General features: G+C 38.3%; 1 protein-coding gene and 1 long non-coding RNA gene across 24 annotated transcripts in view; one reads left to right on the top strand and one right to left on the bottom strand.

Moving 5' to 3' along the window:
* Positions 1–19,177, top strand: part of LOC135969585 (uncharacterized) — a 305,912-nt gene that overhangs the window by 119,633 nt on the left and 167,102 nt on the right. The gene's annotated exons all lie outside the window — the stretch shown is intronic.
* Positions 1–19,177, bottom strand: part of ACAP2 (ArfGAP with coiled-coil, ankyrin repeat and PH domains 2) — a 181,299-nt gene that overhangs the window by 6,948 nt on the left and 155,174 nt on the right. For 13 of the 23 annotated variants that reach the window (XM_065539686.1, XM_074030727.1, XM_074030735.1 and 10 more), the window contains 8 exons: positions 16,939–17,030; positions 15,132–15,316; positions 14,620–14,724; positions 14,143–14,235; positions 11,735–11,922; positions 11,184–11,293; positions 8,001–8,111; positions 4,397–4,458 (listed from right to left, as the gene is read on the bottom strand). In XM_065539686.1, coding sequence (XP_065395758.1) covers positions 4,397–4,458; positions 8,001–8,111; positions 11,184–11,293; positions 11,735–11,922; positions 14,143–14,235; positions 14,620–14,724; positions 15,132–15,316; positions 16,939–17,030 — 946 coding nt within the window. Of the gene's footprint in view, positions 1–1,151; positions 4,459–8,000; positions 8,112–11,183; positions 11,294–11,734; positions 11,923–14,142; positions 14,236–14,619; positions 14,725–15,131; positions 15,317–16,938; positions 17,031–19,177 lie in introns of those variants that run through there. The other 10 variants (XM_074030731.1, XM_074030736.1, XM_015444891.3 and 7 more) reach the window with 5 other exon arrangements.

Below are 19,177 nucleotides of genomic sequence, written 5' to 3'. Positions count from 1 at the left end.
CAAGACTCTGCCTCAAAAAAAAATGGTTTTTTTTAACACTTTTTAGTTACTTTTTATATTTAGTCTAGGTAAAAAGCAACTTATTAAAATCTCTATATAGTTTTCATTTAGCCCTGGAAATTTATTCCTGACTTGAATCAATCAATTAAACCTAATCAGTCTACTTTAAAAAGAAAAAAACAGTAAGAAGAGATTATTAACAGGTGGCTGAGAGTAACTAACATCTAACTCATATTGACATGACCAAAATAAAAGGTTGATACGCTGGAACAACTGGTAAGACAATCCAATTATACCCATGATTTCATAAAAGTTTACTTCCACATCAAAAGACAAACATTGCTATTCTCATTTTTAACCATTCTAAAAGATATAAAATAAATAGAGAAGAGAGCAACAAATAGCAACAAACCATATAAAATATTTTTTCTAATTTTTAGATATTGAATTAAAATATTTAAAGTATTTATTGTAAACATTATAAATATTTTTAAAAGACTATTTAAACTGGATAGTCTGGAATTTTCCTTTCCAAGAAAGTGTAAAGTGCAGATTATAATACAAAAATACCACAAAGATTTTACCATTCAACACTAGAAGTAACTTAAAAGGCACACATTATACATTCAAGAAGAAACAGGAAGAAGGGTCTAGCAGACGTGAATACCAAACAGTCTACAGGTAGCACCAGATGAGCACTGTTAAGTATTACAACAGTACAATGGCAATATATGGCTTCTACTATTAGCAATGCATATTTTGTGTAACAAGCTATGGAATTTTTTAAATGGTTTCTGTTTTTGTTTTTAAATCATCTAGTACCTATTACAGAAGTATATTTTAGTAGAACCATTGTACCATGCAAAACAAATTATAAGACTCTATTAAATGTTTCCTTGAATGAAAGTGTTGGTGCTATAATAATCATTGGTTTCACTGACTGAATACATTTAAAAAGCGTTAATACAAAAGGAAGTTGCCACCTTCACATACACACACAAAACTTTTTGTTAACATTTAGCTTCTAACAAAACATTAATTAATGCACTGTTAAAGTACTACCTTTCTTAGATCTCAAAACGTGTTGCCAAAAGCAAAGCAAACGTTACAAGAACAATAGTGACCAAGATATTTAATACAGCTAACACAAATTGAACTTCAATGTGATTTTTTAATATTTAAATATAATTTTGATTACTTAGAATTTTTCCCAAGGCAAATATAATTTGTCTACATAACAACAACCCAGAATATGCTGCCATGGAATGTTCCCAGAAATACATTTAACAGTTTATTATAAATGGTAAACAACTAATCACTCAACATTTATAATACTAAGCATATTCTTTAAACTTAACCACATTCTATTTCCCTTCAGACACTTAACTATTCTATGTGCCTGGACAGCTCTGAGTTTTTAAAATGCAGACTGCTGTGTTTCCACTGACAGTTTAAATTTATTTTTAATTTTTGGTATTCAGAATATCTACCACAACAGCAGTTATGACGATTCAAGAGTTTGCTGATTTTGCTCTTGAAATGTACTCCCCTCAAAGGGATGGCAGCATGTGAGACCCACCCCCAGGTCATCATATGCGTGACCTTACCCCTTCTGGGTTGGTAACAGCTTACTTTCATAATTGCTTAGACCAACGATTACCAACTTGTGCTTGCTACATACTCACATAACCAGCAGTGGGTCCCTAAAGCAGTGATGATTCTCAACTGGCTGAGAGCCTGCCAACGATCCAGAAGAGTCACAGAGCCAGAGACTGTGGGAACCACCAAACTGGTTTCCGATAATTGAGAGAAGAGTTGCTGTCTCCCTTACCCACCCACGTCTCCTAAGGGCTACAGGGACTGCCAAAGAGGGACACACCTTCTTTTGAAAAAAAACGTGCGCTCTCACATCACCCCACGCAAGAAACAGGGAGTCCCAGGTCCTTAGGGCTGCACAGATAGAAAGTTCACAAGTGGGGTTTCTTAGAAATAAATCAGTGATTGCCAAAGATTACATCTGAATCTTTTAAAGGATAGAGCTCTTCATTATCAAAAGATTAAAAATACCTGCATTTAAGTTACCCAGAGTTCTGAAGTCTTGATAGTATTGCTAAGAAAACCAAAAAAGGATCCCAATAAAACAAGTAACCAAAGCGTTTGATAGAAAAATGTACAGTGATAAGCAGAGGAAAAACAAAGAGCCGCTGCCTGAGCCAAACATACCCGCTCTCTAAAGACTCATAAAGGAAAAGAACAGTAACCGGAGAGCAACTGCTATGCCATTTCACCATGTCCCCTGTCTACGCATAAAATTATCCTGCTTTAAATATCAGGCCCTCTGAATGAGTTAAAAATCTAACCCTTTTCAAGATGATCCTCAAATAAATTACAAAAATCTCAATTTTATTCTGATATACTATTTCCAGAACTCTGATCTTTTAACCTGTAGAATGCGAGAATGGTAGGAGAGCTTGTTTTAAAACGAGGCTTTTTTTTTCAAGTTTTCATTAAAATAAATTGGAAAAATCTTTTTTATACATTTTAAGTTTATGTATATATAAACTCAAAAATGACAGTGAAAGACATTTGAACGCTCCTAAATGATGGCAGCAGAAACCCAAGCAATTTGGGTGCAACTAGAAGTGGCAAGAATTTAGAGGCCCTCTCCTTTCAAGCTTCCCAACTTCAGAGAAGAGTCTACCACTGACCACCTAGCTAATCAGCTGGGTGAACGTCATCAGCAAACACCTTAAGGAAAGAGCAGCTAACCAAACATTGAAGTTAAAAATTTCAGGGGGAAAATAACTGTTCAACTTAAAATCTTGAGGTTCACTCTTCTCTCATAAATAGCAGGTCATATTCTTTAAACAATTTTTATTTTAAAGTGCTTAAACACAAAGGCCTCAAAAATGGCCTAGTAATACTATCAGTTAAGAATATCTGTTACAAAATTATAACCTATTTAAAATCTAACATTCAAGTTTAAAACAAATGGGTGAAATCCAGAATTAATGCTAGAGCTTCACCCTTAATCAGTGCTCTTACATCCTGGAACTTCATGAGCCGCCTAGTATTGTACGATCCATAGGATTAAAGTGGGACACCCTAGATGAGAAATATCTAGCTGAAGTGCCTCTATTCTTAACGTTCTTACTTGTTCCATATTAAATTAGGCCAAAAATAAGCAGTAGTAAATATGGTCCTCTGAGGAAAGAATGGCCTCACATTAATTATATATTTATCTCGTTAAAATAAATGGCTGAAGTACAGAAATTTCAAAATGTATTTAAGCAGGAAGAAGAGATGATATTACCAGGTCACTTTAAAAATAATGTAACCATATTCATTTTTAAAAAACCAAACCTCATTGCAAACTGAACATTCTCAAGTATTTTAGTCATGAATTCCTGAAATTTTTTACTAATGTGCATATAAATTTAAAACAGAGTAATTCACATACTCAAATTCATGAAACAAGAGAACCAATAATTACTCTCTTCTCTGTGAAAAATGTCTAATCAACGTGTTCATCAAAGAGAAGAATCTGATGGGCAATATTTCTTCCTTGACATCTTGATTCAAAGGTGAAAATTACTCAAAATGAAACTTGAAGTGATCATGAATTGAAATTTCTCAAGTAGAATAAATCTACTCTGCCATCAGCTGCAAAAAGTATTGTTCTAAATAATTCCACTTATCTAAGAGATAATGTACAACTGCCTGGAGGCAAAGCTTTAGCTTTAGATAAAATGAGACCTTTGCCCTCAGTCTTTCAAACTAGCTCCACTCACATCATGGACTTCTCCACCTGGTGAATTTTCATTTTAAATCTTCAACTCATTTTTAGATTGTAGTACAAAACTCATCAGTAAACGTTTTCTTGGTATTTTCCATACTGGCTTTTTATATGCCAGACACATGGTGATTTTTTTTTTTTTCCCTGAACGTAATTTATAGAAATTCCCTGAATAACAAAAAGAAAACAATTTTGTTATATTCACTTGACAGCTAAAAAGAATTCCAAAAAGAAAACAACTATTTTGCTGCTGTAAGTATATAAAGAATATTTTTACCATTCCATTCACTTCACTGGAATGTATATGGAAGACATCTGTACAGCAAATAAAGAAGTCAGCAGCCAGAGTTAAATAGAGCAAGTCAACGTGTACTGTCATAGGAAGAGTTACGAATTTTTAAAGGCCCAGGATTAGCCACCCAAGGATTCAGTTAAGTACAGTACAAAGCTAACAACTCACAATTTACAAGTAGGTTATAAAAACTCTATAGTATCACATTAGTTTGCTAAAGAACTATGAATCTTCCAGTTGTAAACTGATAAATTCCTGAATGCATTTCTTATACTGCATTTCAGTATGGTTATTAGTAGAATATTGACCTGGCTGTCCATAAAGTCCTTCTGATTCCCGCATCTCTTCATTCATTCTTGCTAAACGTAACCTAAAAATAAATAAAATAGTGTTTTAGATGACATTATACAATGTCATAAACAAAGTCTATAAACAGGTAATACATGTACTAATGTAATTGTCTTTTATTTGCCATTAAAATAATCTGGCTTTTAGTTTATCAAACCCAGCAATCTGAGGTACAAAGGTAACTATCTCACCTTCATACAACTCTCAAGAGAAAGGACAATAAAACTTTTCCGACCACTGCATTTTAGTTCTATTTCAGCCGCATCCCTGCAGTACCTCTAGTGGCTTGCTTCCTCCAGATGCCTGAGAATTCCTGGCTCTTACAGCAACCTGTCAAATTTTAACTGCCAACTGTTGAAATTATTGCTTCTACAGTGCAGAAGTGAGACCCTGTCATAAGTTCACTCTGGTTCGCCCTGAAGTGAGGTCATTCCAGACATATAAACAGCATGTGTCGCCTCTAAATACTGGGAATATATTTTGATATACAAACATTATAATAAATGACTATGGGTTATCAAGAATTTTCCAACATTACCATATTGCTTATATATTCTTTTTAGGTTATTCATCTTGGCAGCAGATGACATGCAGCACCAGGTTCAGAAGCTAAGTATTTCCTTTAAGCAACATTTTAAAATAGACAAATACTGTGTTTGATACCCCTCTCCTACTCTGTACCTCTCGTCTGTCCTTCTGGGCCACCATAATTCCACTGCCTTCTCAGACCTCCATCACCCTCTTCTGAAATGTTCTCTTTGGCAACTGCAGCGTGTGACATGAAATTTTCCTATCTTCAACGTTCCACAATTCCCTTCATCTCCTCACTTGACCACTCTGTGTATTAACAACAGTTCCACAAATCTTCCTTTGGCATTTGGGTTTTTACAGAGGATGCTTACTTACAAAAATTTTTAAGTGAAACTGAAGCACTCACACCAAGTAAAACAAGAAAATTTAGACGATCTGAGAACAGATTATTTTTAAGGGAAGCGTCCATTGCTATATAGGTATTGCCTTGGAAGCTGCCTGCAGAGCTTCTTTATATCATTCCTATCTTTTCTTGAATAACTTATCTTTCTTCTACTGTCAATCTGTAATGATTTAAGAGTTCTACACTTTCCTGCAATAGCCTCCATAATAACAGTAACCCCTCCTTGGGGGAAAGGATCTGAGAAAGTATGTTTTGCTGTTTTGATTTTTTTATTTGGCAGAAGGGTGACATATGAGAAGTCAAGAATTCTCAGTAGGAGTGTGAATGGACCTATTTCTTCTCCAATGACGGGGGATAAGCAATTATGGGCTTCATTTAGCCCAGGATAAAATGAGTAAGTGACAATACAAAATATGCTTGAGATTTCCTACATAATAAGGTATAGGTGGCAATTAATTTTCTGAATTCTATGTGTAATAAACTACTTTGATCTGATATGTAAATCAAATTAAGACCTCAAAATTATTTAAAAGATAACATTAAATTTTATTCAAACATTCAAAAGCATGCATTTTAATCTTAAAATTAAGTATTCAGGTAAATAATTTTTTTTTTCTCGTTCATCCTCCCAAGTAGCTATGACTACAAGCATGTGCCACCACACCTGGCTAATTTTTAATTTTTTGTAGAGACAGGGTCTCGCTGTGTTGCCCAGGCTTTTCTCCAGTTTCTGGGCTTAAGCAGCCCTCCCACCTCAATCTCCTGAGCAGCTTGGATTAGGGGCGGCAGCACCTGGTTTTATGTGAACAATTCTTTTTAAAAACAAGTACAAATTCCTACCACTGCCCAAAGGTAATGGAACTTCACAAATTACTAACATCAATGCAACTGTCTTGCCTACAGAATTGTAGAATCCTCTAATTCTCAAGGTAGTAGAATAGTTACCTGTTACTCTAACAATCCCAGCCTCTGCCCTAGTCCTATACAAAGAGATAAAGAAACCATTTTAGCCAGGGGCGGTGGCTCACGCCTGTAATCCCGGCACTTTGGGAGCCCGAGGTGGGCAGATCACCTGAGGTCAGGAGTTCAAGACCAGCCTGGCCAACATGGAGAAACTTCATCTACTAAAAATACAAAATTAGCCAGGCGTGGTGGCGCATGCCTGTAATCCCAGCTACTCAGGAGGCTGAGGTGGGAGAATTGCTTGAACCCAGGAGGCAGAGGTTGCAGAGCTAAGATCGTGCCGCTGCACTCCAGCCTGGGCGACAAGAGCAACACTCTGTCCCAAAAAAAAAAAAAAAAAAAAAAAAAAACCATTTTAAAGTCTCTGGTTTTCTGTTTCTGTATCAGGCAGTACAGCACAAATGGCTAAGAACATGGGTTTTAGGGACACAATTCTTGGTTTCCTATCCCAACTCCACCACGTACTAACATCTCAAATGATCTATGGTTTGGGTTCTTTTTCTATAAAATGAAGACAATATTAACAATATCTTCCTCATAGAGCTGCTGCGAGAACCAAATAAGTTCATGCATTTAAAGTGTTTAATACATTTAACGTGCTTAGAGAAGTACATGGCACAAAGTAAATACCAGCCAACTTCGAAGCTCACACAATGCACAACGCTATGTTAACACTGTGTGGAAGTACAGTTGGCTGTCCTTCTCTGTGGGTTCAACCAATCACCAATGGAAAATAATCAGGGGAAAAAAGGCAATAAAAAATAACCATACAACAATTTAAAAATACAAATAATCAGCCAGGTGTGGTGGCTCACACCTGTAATCCCAGCACTTTGGGAGGCTGAGGTGGGTGGATCACCTGAGGTCAGGAGTTCAAGACCAGCCTGGCCAGCATGGTGAAACCCGTCTCTACTAAAAATATAAAAAAATTAGCTGGGCGTGGTAGTGGGGGCCTGTAATCCCAGCTACTAAGGAGGCTGAGGCAGAAGAATTGCTAGAACCCAGGAGATGGGAGGTTGCCAACATGGTCCCACTGCACTCCAGCCTGGGTGACAGAGCGAGACTCCGTCTCAAAAATAAAAATAAAAATAAAAATAAAAAATAATCACTACGCACAGTGGCTCACCCCTGTAATCCCAGCACTTTGGGAGGCCGAGGTGGGTGAACTACTTGAGGTCAGGAGTTCAAGACCAGCCTGGCCAACATAGTGAAACCCCGTCTCTACTAAAAATACAAAAATTAGCAGGTTGTGGTGGATCATGCCTGTAATCCTAGCTACTAGGGAGGCTGAGGCAGAAGAATCTCTTAAACCTGGGAGGTGAAGGTTGCAGTGAGCCAGTGCAATCCAGTCTAGGCAACAGAGCGAGAGTCGGTCTCAAAAATAAATAAATAAATAAATAAGTAAGTAAGTAAATACAAATACAAAACACTATAGTATAAAAACTAAATAGTATTTCCATTGTATGAGGTGTAATAAGTAGAGATGATTTAAAGTATATGGGGGGAGGTACGTAAGTTACGTGTAAATGCATACCATTTTATATAAGGGACATGAGTGTATGTGGATGTTGGTATCCATAGGGTCTTGGAACCAATTCACTGCGGATAACCGAGGGACAACTGCAATTCACTGTATGGAAATAGTCAAGTAAAAAGGAAGTACTTACAAGGTTACTATATCAGCATTGGCTGCTTCCACAGCTATACTCAAAGGGTCTTTCCCTTCTTCATCAGTGGCATGTTGATTGGCACCTCGTTTTAGGAATAAACATACCTGCCTGTTTAAGAAAACAGCATTTTTGAGATATTGTCAGTAAGAAAAAAAAATTAGTATTCACCTTAAAAAAGTACTACTTAACTTAAAGAAATAACATTTTCATTAGGAAATTCTTCTTTCATTCTACAACTATTAATTGAACACTAACTCTACTAATAAAAGCTTATCAAGATCAACATTTTACAAGTCTCAAGGTATTTTTGCATACGTTATCTTATTTAATCTGGTGCTATAAAGACAGCATGGTGGATATATAAGGTGTGGTCCCTACCCTCAAAGAGTATCATAAAAAGGCCAGGCGCGGTGGCTCACGCCTGTAATTCCAGCACTTTGGGAGGCCGAGGCGGGCAGATCACGAGCTCAGGAGATCGAGACCATCCTGGCTAACATGGTGAAACTCCGTCTCTACTAAAACTACAAAAAAAAATTTAGCGGCCGGGCGTGGTGGCTCAAGCCTGTAATCCCAGCACTTTGGGAGGCCGAGGCGGGCGGATCAGAAGGTCAGGAGATCGAGACCACAGTGAAACCCCGTCTCTACTAAAAATACAAAAAATTAGCCGGGCGCGGTGGCGGGCGCCTGTAGTCCTAGCTACTCAGGAGGCTGAGGCAGGAGAATGGCGTGAACCCAGGAGGCGGAGCTTGCAGTGAGCCGAGATCGCGCCACTGCACTCCAGCCTGGGCAACAGCGTGAGACTCCGTCTCAAAAAAAAAAAAAAAAAAAAAAATTTAGCCTGGCATGGTGGCGGGTGCCTGTAGTTCCAGCTACGCAGGAGGCTGAAGGAGCAGAATGGCGTGAACCCGGGAAGCAGAGCTTGCAGTGAACCGAGATCGTGCCACTGCACTCCAGCCTGGGCGACAGCCAGACACTGTCTCAAAAAAAAAAAAAAAAAAGAATATCATGCAAAGATGCGCACAGGTATCTATAAACCTAAATGAAAAAAAGATCACTCAAGGTCACTATTTGAAAATGAAGAAAGCCAAGGCAATGTAAACTTCACAATAATGATAATACAACAGCAAAGAATGGGAAGTAATCTCCTTGCTGTACTCGCAAATATTAATGACTTGAATAAACTGATAAAAATTTAAAAATATGAAAGAATGACTAAATGGAGTCTATGAAATAAAATGGAAAGAATTTTGATAGTTTAAGAAGAAAATAATGGCTGGGCAAGGTAAGCACCTGTAATCTCAGCTACTCAGAAGGCGGAGGTAGGGGGTATCACTTGAGGTCAAAAGTTCAAGACCAGCCTGAGCAACATAGCAACACTCTGTCTCTAAAAAAAATTTAAAAATTAGCTGGGAGTGGCAGGGCGTGCCTATAGTCCCAGCCACTTGGGGAGCTGAGGCAGGAGACCCTGAGCCCCAGAATTCAAGGCTGTGGTGAGTTGTGAATGTGCCTATGAACAGTCACCACACTCTAACCTAAGCAATACAGTGAGACTCCCATCTCTTAAAAAAAAGAAGAAAAATACAAAGTATGAGTTAAGTACTACCTTAAATACTACCTTTTTTAAGTGTAGCAAGTTTTAATGATGAAGTTGTCAGACTGAATCTCCTTGCTCCTTGCTGATAGAAGAAAACAAGCCATGATAAAAATGCCCAGACATGACCGGGCACGGTGGCTCATGCTTGTAATCCTAGCACTGTGGGAGGTCGAGGCAGGCAGAACACCTGAGGTCAGGAGTTCAAGACCAGCCTGGCCAACATGATGAAACCTCATCTCTACTAAAAATATAAACAATTAGCCCAGGTGTGGTAGCGTACACCCGTAATCCCAGCTACTCAGGGGGCTAAGGCAGAAGAACAGCATGAACCCAGGAGGCGGAGGTTACAGTGAGCTGAGATCGTGCCACTTGACTCCAGCCTGGGTGACGGAGCAAGACGTTATTTTAAAATAAACAAATTAATTAATTAATAAAAATAGCCAGACACAGGGCTCACGCCTATAATGCAAGCTACTAGGGGAGGATCACTTGAGCCTAGGAGCTCAAGGCTATAGTGAGCTATGATCGCACCTCTGCACTCCTGCCTGGGCAACAGGGTGAGATCCCATCTCTAAATAAATGAAGATGCTATTTTAAAAATATTTTAAAATAAGAGCTTCTTGCTTATCTGCCACATAATAATCGGATACCCTGAGATGTCTTATTAAGAAACAAGCGTTTAAGACACAAATTTTTTATATAAAGCCAACATTTTCTTTCATGTATACTTCCTAATAATAGAAAGTCAATTTTCAAGGTTTTATTGTTCTGTGAATCTTACTGTCACTCCAGAAGACACGTCCATAACCCAAAGTAAGAATTTAGTTTAGAATTTGACTTTAGTTACCCTATGGAAAAACTAAAAATTACAAAGTCATCAAATTATCCTTAAATAGGTTATGTGTGTGCATGCTATGGAAATAATGTATATGTACCTGCATAAACACAAAACATAGGCTTAAGTCGTCTGACAAAATCACCAAATTTTAGTAACAGAGAAAGTTAAGTACTAAAACTGATCTATTTAGTGACAAGTTAAGGTCAAAGTAAGCCTTGAAATTTTCATATCTGAAAACCAATAGTAGCTTTTTCTGAATGAGATTTTTTTTTTTTTTTTTTTTTTTTTTTTTTTTTTTTTGAGACGGAGTTTTGCTCTGTAGCCCGGGCTGGAGTGCAGTGGCCGGATCTTAGCTCACTGCAAGCTCCGCCTCCCGGGTTTAGGCCATTCTCCTGCCTCAGCCTCCGGAGTAGCTGGGACTACAGGCGCCCGCCACCTCGCCCGGCTAGTTTTTTGTATTTTTAGTACAGACGGGGTTTCACGGTGTTAGCCAGGATGGTCTCGATCTCCTGACCTCGTGATCCGCCCGTCTCGGCCTCCCAAAGTGCTGGGATTACAGGCTTGAGCCACCGCGCCCGGCCCTGAATGAGATTTTTTTAACTTTCAAATTCCATCATGACAAAATAAGTCATGGAACACATCTCCTTACAAACACTACCTAAAAACTTTAACCTGAGAAAAACTAAAACATTAATTCAAAGTAATTTTTCAAATAAAGTCTCCTTAAATATTAAAGCACTGCAGTTACCCTGTGTGCCCTAAGACGGTGGCATGGTGCAATGGTCCCCGCCCTTGGACATCTCTTTGGTTGACATTAGCACCATTCTGTAGGAGGAACTCACATGTCACCAAAGAGCCCTTAAAGGAAAAAAGAGGATAACTATATACAAAAGCAAATAACAAGAAACAGTAATACATTTCTTTTTAAAAACAATTAGTTTTCTTTACTCAAATAGCATTTCCATTTCATTCTCTCCAAAAGAAAGAATATCCCTCAGCCAAAGCAGAGAAATTATAAATTATATTATTTTCTTCCCAAGAATTAATTCTAATAGAGATTCATTTGCAGTTTGTGAACTAGCAAAACACACTACTTTATCCGAATTCTCTCCCACTGCAAAAAAACTGTTGAAACAATCAAAGTGATGCTCAAAAACCACTACTATTAATAGCACAGAGGCTCCTTCTATTTTCCAACCCATCTCTTGAAGCAAAGATAATACTAAAGCCAGTTCAGAATGTATTATGATTTTTTTTATATTCAGTTGCTACTGAAAATGTCATTGTATAAACACATACCCCTAATACAGCCTGAATAAGTGGTGTTGCTTTGTTTTCCTCGGAATTGGCCCAATTCACATCTGCGCCATGAGCCAAAGCCTCAGCCATTTTAGGAAGGTTTTTTTCATATGACGCCCTATAAAGCTGAAGTCCTGGATTAAGATGTTTCGAGTCCAGAAACACGGAAGAATCTTGCCTTTCTCCTTCTGAAAAGCAAACACAAATACATCAATAAAAATGAGCTCTTGGCAGAAAAAGAAAAAAAATATTTAATAGGTATAGTTTCAGTTTAACAAGATAAAAAGAGTTCTGTGGATGAAAGGCAGTAATGGTAGCACACTAATGTGAATACACTTAATGCCACTAAACTGTACACTTAAAAATGGTTAAGATGGGCCAGGCACAGTGGCTCATGCCTGTAATCCCAGCACTTTGGGAGGCCGAGGCGGATGGATCACTTGAGGTCAGGAGTTCAAAACTAGCCTGGACAACATGGTGAAACCTCGTCTTTACTAAAAATACAGAAATTAGCCAGGCATAGTAGCAGGGACCTGTAATCCCATCCACCTGGGAGACTGAGGCAGGAGAATCACTTGAACCTGGGAGGCGGAGCTTGCAGTGAGCTGAGACTGCACCACTGCACTCCAGCCTGGGCAACAGAGTGAGACCCAGTCTCCCAAAAAAAAAAAAAAAGGTTAAGATAAATTTTATGTGCATTTTATCATAATTTTTAAAAAATAAAGCTATGATATAAGAAACCATTAATCTATCATAATGAGCTTATGGGAGATTTTCACATAGATATTCCCCAACATTCCACCTTCTTCTCCTATAAAGACAATCACTGATACGTCAGGCCTTTCTGTTCTTGCCAGTATCCAAGGGATAGGCTAATTACTCTGTACTATATTAAAATTGAGTATATTCCTAAATGTTGGGACTTAAGAAGCAGCAAGAATCCATAAAAACTTTTACTACTAGACCAAACCTCCCTTCATTCCTAGGATGGTCCAATTCCATCCCAATTTGCACTACAAGCACTTCAAATAATTTAAGGAGTGCTGACTCCCCTGAGTATTCTGCAGGACCAAAATCACTGAAATCATGAAAGAGAGAACAAAGGCATAAAGCACAAGTCAAAAGAGAAATCTAATGGGCCGATCTCGTTCTCCTGATAGGACAGCCACAAGGAATGATAAAGGATAATAAGACACACAGTTCACGTGGATTAAAAATTATCCATGGCAGTTGGTAAGGCAATTTTAGCACATACCATGAGGCTTGGAAGAATGTACAATTATGGGTCAGGTGTGCTGGCTGATGCCTATAATCCCAGCATTTTGGGAGGCTGAGACAGGTGGATTACTTGAGGTCAGGAGTTCAAGACCAGCCTGGCCAACATGGTGAAACCCCATCTCTACTAAAAATACAAAAATTGGCTGTGCACGGTGGCATACACCTATAACCCAGCTACTCAGGAGGCTAAGTGGGAGAACTGCATGAACCCAGAAGGTGGAGGTTGCAGTGAGCCAATATTGTGCCACTGCACTCCAGCCTGGACAACAGAGTGAGACTCAAAATAAAAAATAAAATGTAGGCCAGGTGCGGTGGCTCACGCCTGTAATCCCAGCACTTTGGGAGGCCGAGGTGGGTGGATCACGAAGTCAGGAGATCGAGACCATCCTGGCTAACGCATTGAAACCCCATCTCTATTAAAAATACAAAAAAAAAAAAAAAAAATTAGGCATGGTGGTGGGCATCTGTAGTCCCAGCTACTCAGGAGGCTGAAGCAGGCGAATGGCGTGAACCCGGGAGGCGGAGCTTGCAGTGAGCAGAGATCACACCACTGCACCCCATCCTGGGTGACAGAGTGAGACTCCATCTCAAAAATAAATTAATAAATAAAAATTTTAAAAATGTATGAACAATATATAACTAGGACAGAATTTCCAAATATGAAGAAATTGCTGCTTTCTCATTTAAGAGTATTACTCCTCCCCTAGTTACCTTCTAAAAAACTAACCCCTTCCTTTAAAATATTTCATCAAGAGTAGGGCCAGGCGCTCAAATCCCAGCACTTTGAGGGGCTAAGGCGGGTGGATCGCGAGGTCAGGAGTTTGAGACCAGCCTGGCCAACATGGTGAAACCCCGTCCCTACTAAAAACCCAAAAATTAGCTGGGTGTGGTGGTGGGTTCCTGTAATCCCAGCTACTCAGGAGGCTGAGGCAGGAGAATCACTTGAAACTGGAAGGCAGAGGTTGCAGTGAGCCAAGATCACAACACTGCACTCCAGTCTGGGCAGTAAAACTCCATCTCAAAAAAAAAAAAATATATATATATATATATATAAAATCAAGAATAGACATTTACCACATGCATTTTTCAGCAAACAAAACCAATTAACATTGAGTTTCATCAGAACTCACCAGGCTCATATAAACTATTGGCTGACACTGTGGAGGGTAAAGATTCTCTTCCATCATCAGAGCTCTGCTGAATTCCACTGTCATTACTTTTGACTGTTTTAAAGAAAAATTAACTAATGATTAAAGTTCATGCCATTTAGAAAACAATCTCCCACAAACAAGGTTTTAAAATGAGCTCTTACACATCAACATGAACTCAGGCACCACGAGTAGAATGCGTTTAATATAATTTTAACCCTTTTCAACACTTAGCTTATCAAGATATAAATCAATCACAAAACCTGAAAATAAACTTATTTTCAGAGTTGTAACACATCTCATTACTCCATAATATGTCAGGGGTAGTAAAGAGCTTAATTTATGATATGACTGTAAGAATGTGTAATTCTCAGACAATGGGTAACATCTACAGAGATGGCCACACCGCACAATGACCACTGGCACAGACTTGGAATGCTCCACAAGAGTAGTACTTACTACTACGCAGTTTTGAAGAAGTATCAAAGTAGGAGAAGAGTGAATCTAGCTCATCAGGACAAAACAGAGACTCCCGCCTGGCCTCGTCGCTATTTACAGCAATCACTGGGGACATGCAAGTTAGCAAAGCACAAAGCAGGCCATAAGAAGGGAAAAGGGCAGGAAAAAACGTTACTGGGAAAAAATTTAGGAGGAAAAAATAGGAAGGAAATCAGGTAGTTAATCAGATACTTAGGGCTTTTGGAATGTCAGGTTTACAATTCCCATCTCCCCTTGCATTTTAAGCAGTTTTATTCCTTAGAATATACGTATTACCTAGAAAGGTGAAATATTATGGCATTGTTTAAAGTTAACTATTTTAAAGACATAAAAATTCAGTTTTTCTTAGAATATGTAGAAGGGAACAGGTTTTTAACATTAAAAAATATGACAATGACTATTAGTTCAGGGATTATAAAAGTGATCTGAGCTTAAGAAAACAGCTATAGACACAGTAAGAAAGTTTGCAATACCTGAACTTTGGGCAGATGCTCTGACTTGGTCCCCTGGCCCAAACTTAGAAATGCTCAGCCTCTTTTCTTCAGAACTCTTAGAGACAAACTTTTTTTGCTGCTCAGGAGGTGATAATGATATAGAATATTTATCCACAAATTTCCTCTCCACATATTTTGCTTTGATATATGCCTCCTTCTCCTGTCTGATATACATAAAAATGTCATGATGTTGTGCTTAACCTCTTAGCATGGCTAATACTAAACAAACCATTATATACTGAATATATTCAAACAAAGTCACTGAATGTAATACTGGTTAAAACTGAATCTGTGACATTATACACATATATATTATGTTTTCCTTCCAAATACCTAATGAACTATGATTTCACACTCAAGTGAAATATAAACAATAACCTAACTGAAAAATCACAAATATTAATATGATACTCTTCCTTTCTCTTAATTTCTGTGCTATTCATTTCTATACTCCCCTCATGCTTTTTGCAGAGTAGAAAACATCACCAGAAAAAAAACTTAAACATTTATAGAAAGTAACTTTTTCATTTTTACTCAAAGAAATAATTTCACATACTGAACTAGCACTACTGATGGCCATAATTTTTCGTAAGACCACTTTAAAACAACATATAGCATTATTAATTTAAGAAGAAATAAAATAAACTTCTAATTTATGATACCATCATAAAATGCCATATCTGTTCTATACTTTTTACTTATATCCTCTTAAAAAGTTTAGGTCTTTGGTTAAAATAGAAGGCTATTTCAAGGTCTGAAATAACAGTCTTGTTTTAGCAAATAATTAAGATTCTGATTTAAATGATATTGGTTTAGACAGCAATAACTTTCAAATACAATTGGCCATACATAAAGACTTAGAATGAAATCAGTATCAACAACAAAAATCATGTGCTTTGCAGGTACCAACTCTTAGCCATTGCATTCAATGAGCCCTCCTTATACAGAATTGGAAGAATAATTTCAAACACAGCAATCAAGTACTCTCCCCTTCCGGAGGCACACTTCGCATCTTTAGTTCTTCGATATTATAATGACATGCATAAACTATGTGATTAATAAATCTTTGCTAAATTAAGTATGAACAATGTAAAATTATCCACTGTAGATGAACAGAAACTTGATCCTTAGAGACAGTAATGAATAGATTACCCCTTTTGGAATGCTGCTGCCGTGGACAGAACTTAGTTCTGCTTTAACTGACTGTTAAGGGTTTCTACATTCCTATGTAGAGCCCTAATTTTTTTTTTTTTTTTTTTTTTTTTTTTTTGAGATGGAGTCTCGCTCTATCGCCCAGGCTGGAGTGCAGTGGAGTGATCTTGGCTCACTGCAAGCTCCGCCTCCCGGGTTCATGCCATTCTCCTGCCTCAGCCTCCCGAGTACCTGGAACTACAGGCGCCCGCCACCATGCCCGGCTAACTTTTGCATTTTTAGTAGAGACGGGGTTTCACCGTGTCAGCCAGGATGGTCTCGATCTCCTGACCTCGTGATCCGCCCGCCTCGGCCTCCCAAAGTGCTGGGATTACAGGCGTGAGCCACCGCGCCCAGCCTTGTAGAGCCCTAATTTTTAAACTCTCTCTACCCTAGAGACTATCATTGATTATATGTTCAATACAATATAATTATCTAATTAACATACTGAAGAAAGAGATAGCCAGCATTTGAACAGAAGTGGCAATGACTGCTTCTAAACACTTTGTCTCAATGTTATAAATCAATCACTACCGTGAAATAAAAATCATACCTATATTCCTAATTAGGGGCAAACAGACAAGTGAAATAGTACCTTTGTCCTGGTTGTGGTTTCTTTATTCCCATTTTTTCCACATTAGCTTCATAAACTCGATTTATAACATCATTCCCCAACTCACACATAAGCTATTTGGCAAAAAAAAAAAAAGAAAAAGAAGCTATACATTAAAGACCTTAAAATAAGCTAAAATTTAAAAGTCCTTTAAGCAAGTACAGTTAACTAATTCCCTTGCATATTCTATAGTTGCTTATTCTACAAAGCAGTTTTATGTTAAAACAAAATGAAACAAGAACTGAGAGTAATATTATCACTTTGCTGTTCTTCACCAAACTACCTCCCCTAGAAGATGATCAACCCCACCAGAGTCATTCTCTCTCTCTACATGTCTATCTATCCACATATCACAGCTATTGTATCTATCTCTATGTCCACAGTAAGGCAAGAAGTATGACAACAAAGCATTATCTATACAGTAAGTACTAGCCAGTCTTAGGACGGTAAGTTAAAAATTAAGTATCTATTCTTTTCAGTTTTCATGTCTAGTTCCTAGAAATATGCAAATCTATCAAATTTACAACTTTCTGGTAATTATTTTTGAACGTACCTCTTTTTGGGTTGGGTTCTGTCTTCAGATAACAAACAACTCCTAGTCATATGTTCCAAATTCTTCTAGATTTTCCTTTCCATCTGCTACTCACCTCTTTAATTCTGTTCAAGCTCTCCTTGCCTCGCTAGTAAATTATATCTCTACCTTCTTGGCTAATCTTATTGCTTCTAGTTATGCCCAATTCCAGGCTTGACCACAAAAACAAACATTTTTACCAACAGCAGATCACCCAAACCATTTCCCTGAAAAATCATATGTAGGTAAAAGGGACACTAATAGACATTAAGATGACTTTACCACTATCTAGAGAATAGAGGTTAAAGTATTGGGACAGGTGAGATGTGGGAGTGGGCAAGGCCTGGGATGAGATAACAAGAGGATTAAACTGCTCTCTGGACCCAACGACAGGAGTAAAGTCTGGGAAGAGCACTCTCACAGGCAAGAGAATGGTTTCCCTTTTTCTCCTATTTTTATTTTATTTTATTTTATTTATTTTATTTTATTTTAATTTTTTTGAGACAGAGTCTCATTCCATCACCCAGGCTGGAGTGCAGTGGCGTGATCTTGGCCCACTGCAACTTCCACGTCCCGGGTTCAAGTGATTCTTCTGCCTCAACCTCCCGAGTAGCTGGGATTACAGATGGCCATCACTAAACCCAGCTAGTTTTTGTATTTGTAGTAGAGACAAGGTTTCGCTATGTTGGCCAGGCCGGTCTCAAACTCCTGACCTCAAGGATGATCTGCCCACCTCAACCTCTCAAAGTGCTAGGATTACAGGCATGACCTACCACACCAGCCTCTCTCCTTTTCCTTAATCATGAGCCCTTTTGAGGTTCCATTACTTCTATGACATCCCTCTTCTGTCATTTCCATTTATTCCTTTTTTAATTTTTTTTTTTTCCGAGATGGAGTTTCACTCGTTACCCAGGTTGGAGGGCAATGGTACGATCTCGGCTCACCGCAACCTCCGCCTCCCAAGTTTAAGTGATTCTCCTGCCTCAGCCTCCAGAATAGCTGGGATTACAGGCGTGCACCACCACGCCTGGCTAATTTTGTATTTTTAGTAGAGACGGGGTTTCTCCATGTTGGTCAGGCTGGTCTCAAACTCCAGACCTCAGGTGATCCACCTGCCTCAGCCTCCCAAAGTGCTGGGATTATAGTCGTGAGCCACTGCACCCAGCCTTCCATTTATTGTTTCTATTATTTCTCCCTGTCACTTTCTTTCCCCTCGTCCCATAGCCCAGCTACCTCTTAAAAATCTTAAATGTGCTAATTCCTTCTTTGACCAATTATTACTCCTAGTTTTACACAGCATATTTTTCATTTTTAAAGTAAAGATACTAATTATTATATACAAAGTCTTCTTTAAAATTTGCACTGGTACTGCGAGGCATCACTGAGATTAGTAGTACAGAAATCAACCTTATTTACAAGAAATTCAATGTAAGGCAAAGGAAAAATAAGAAAATGATGGGAAAGGAAAGGATCTTTCAATTACTGATGCTAAGAAAGTTGGCTGCGGATTTGGAAAAATTGGTTGGATGTGGTGGCTCATGCCTGCAATCCCAGCACTTTGGGAGGCCGAGGCAGGTGGATCACTTAAGGCCAGGAGTTCAAGACCAGCCTTGGCAACATGGCGAAACCCTGTCTCTACAAAAAATACAA

Source organism: Macaca fascicularis, chromosome 2 (genome assembly GCF_037993035.2).
Source record: "Macaca fascicularis isolate 582-1 chromosome 2, T2T-MFA8v1.1".
NCBI lineage: Eukaryota > Metazoa > Chordata > Mammalia > Primates > Cercopithecidae > Macaca > Macaca fascicularis.
This window is presented reverse-complemented; position numbering and strand designations above follow the sequence as displayed.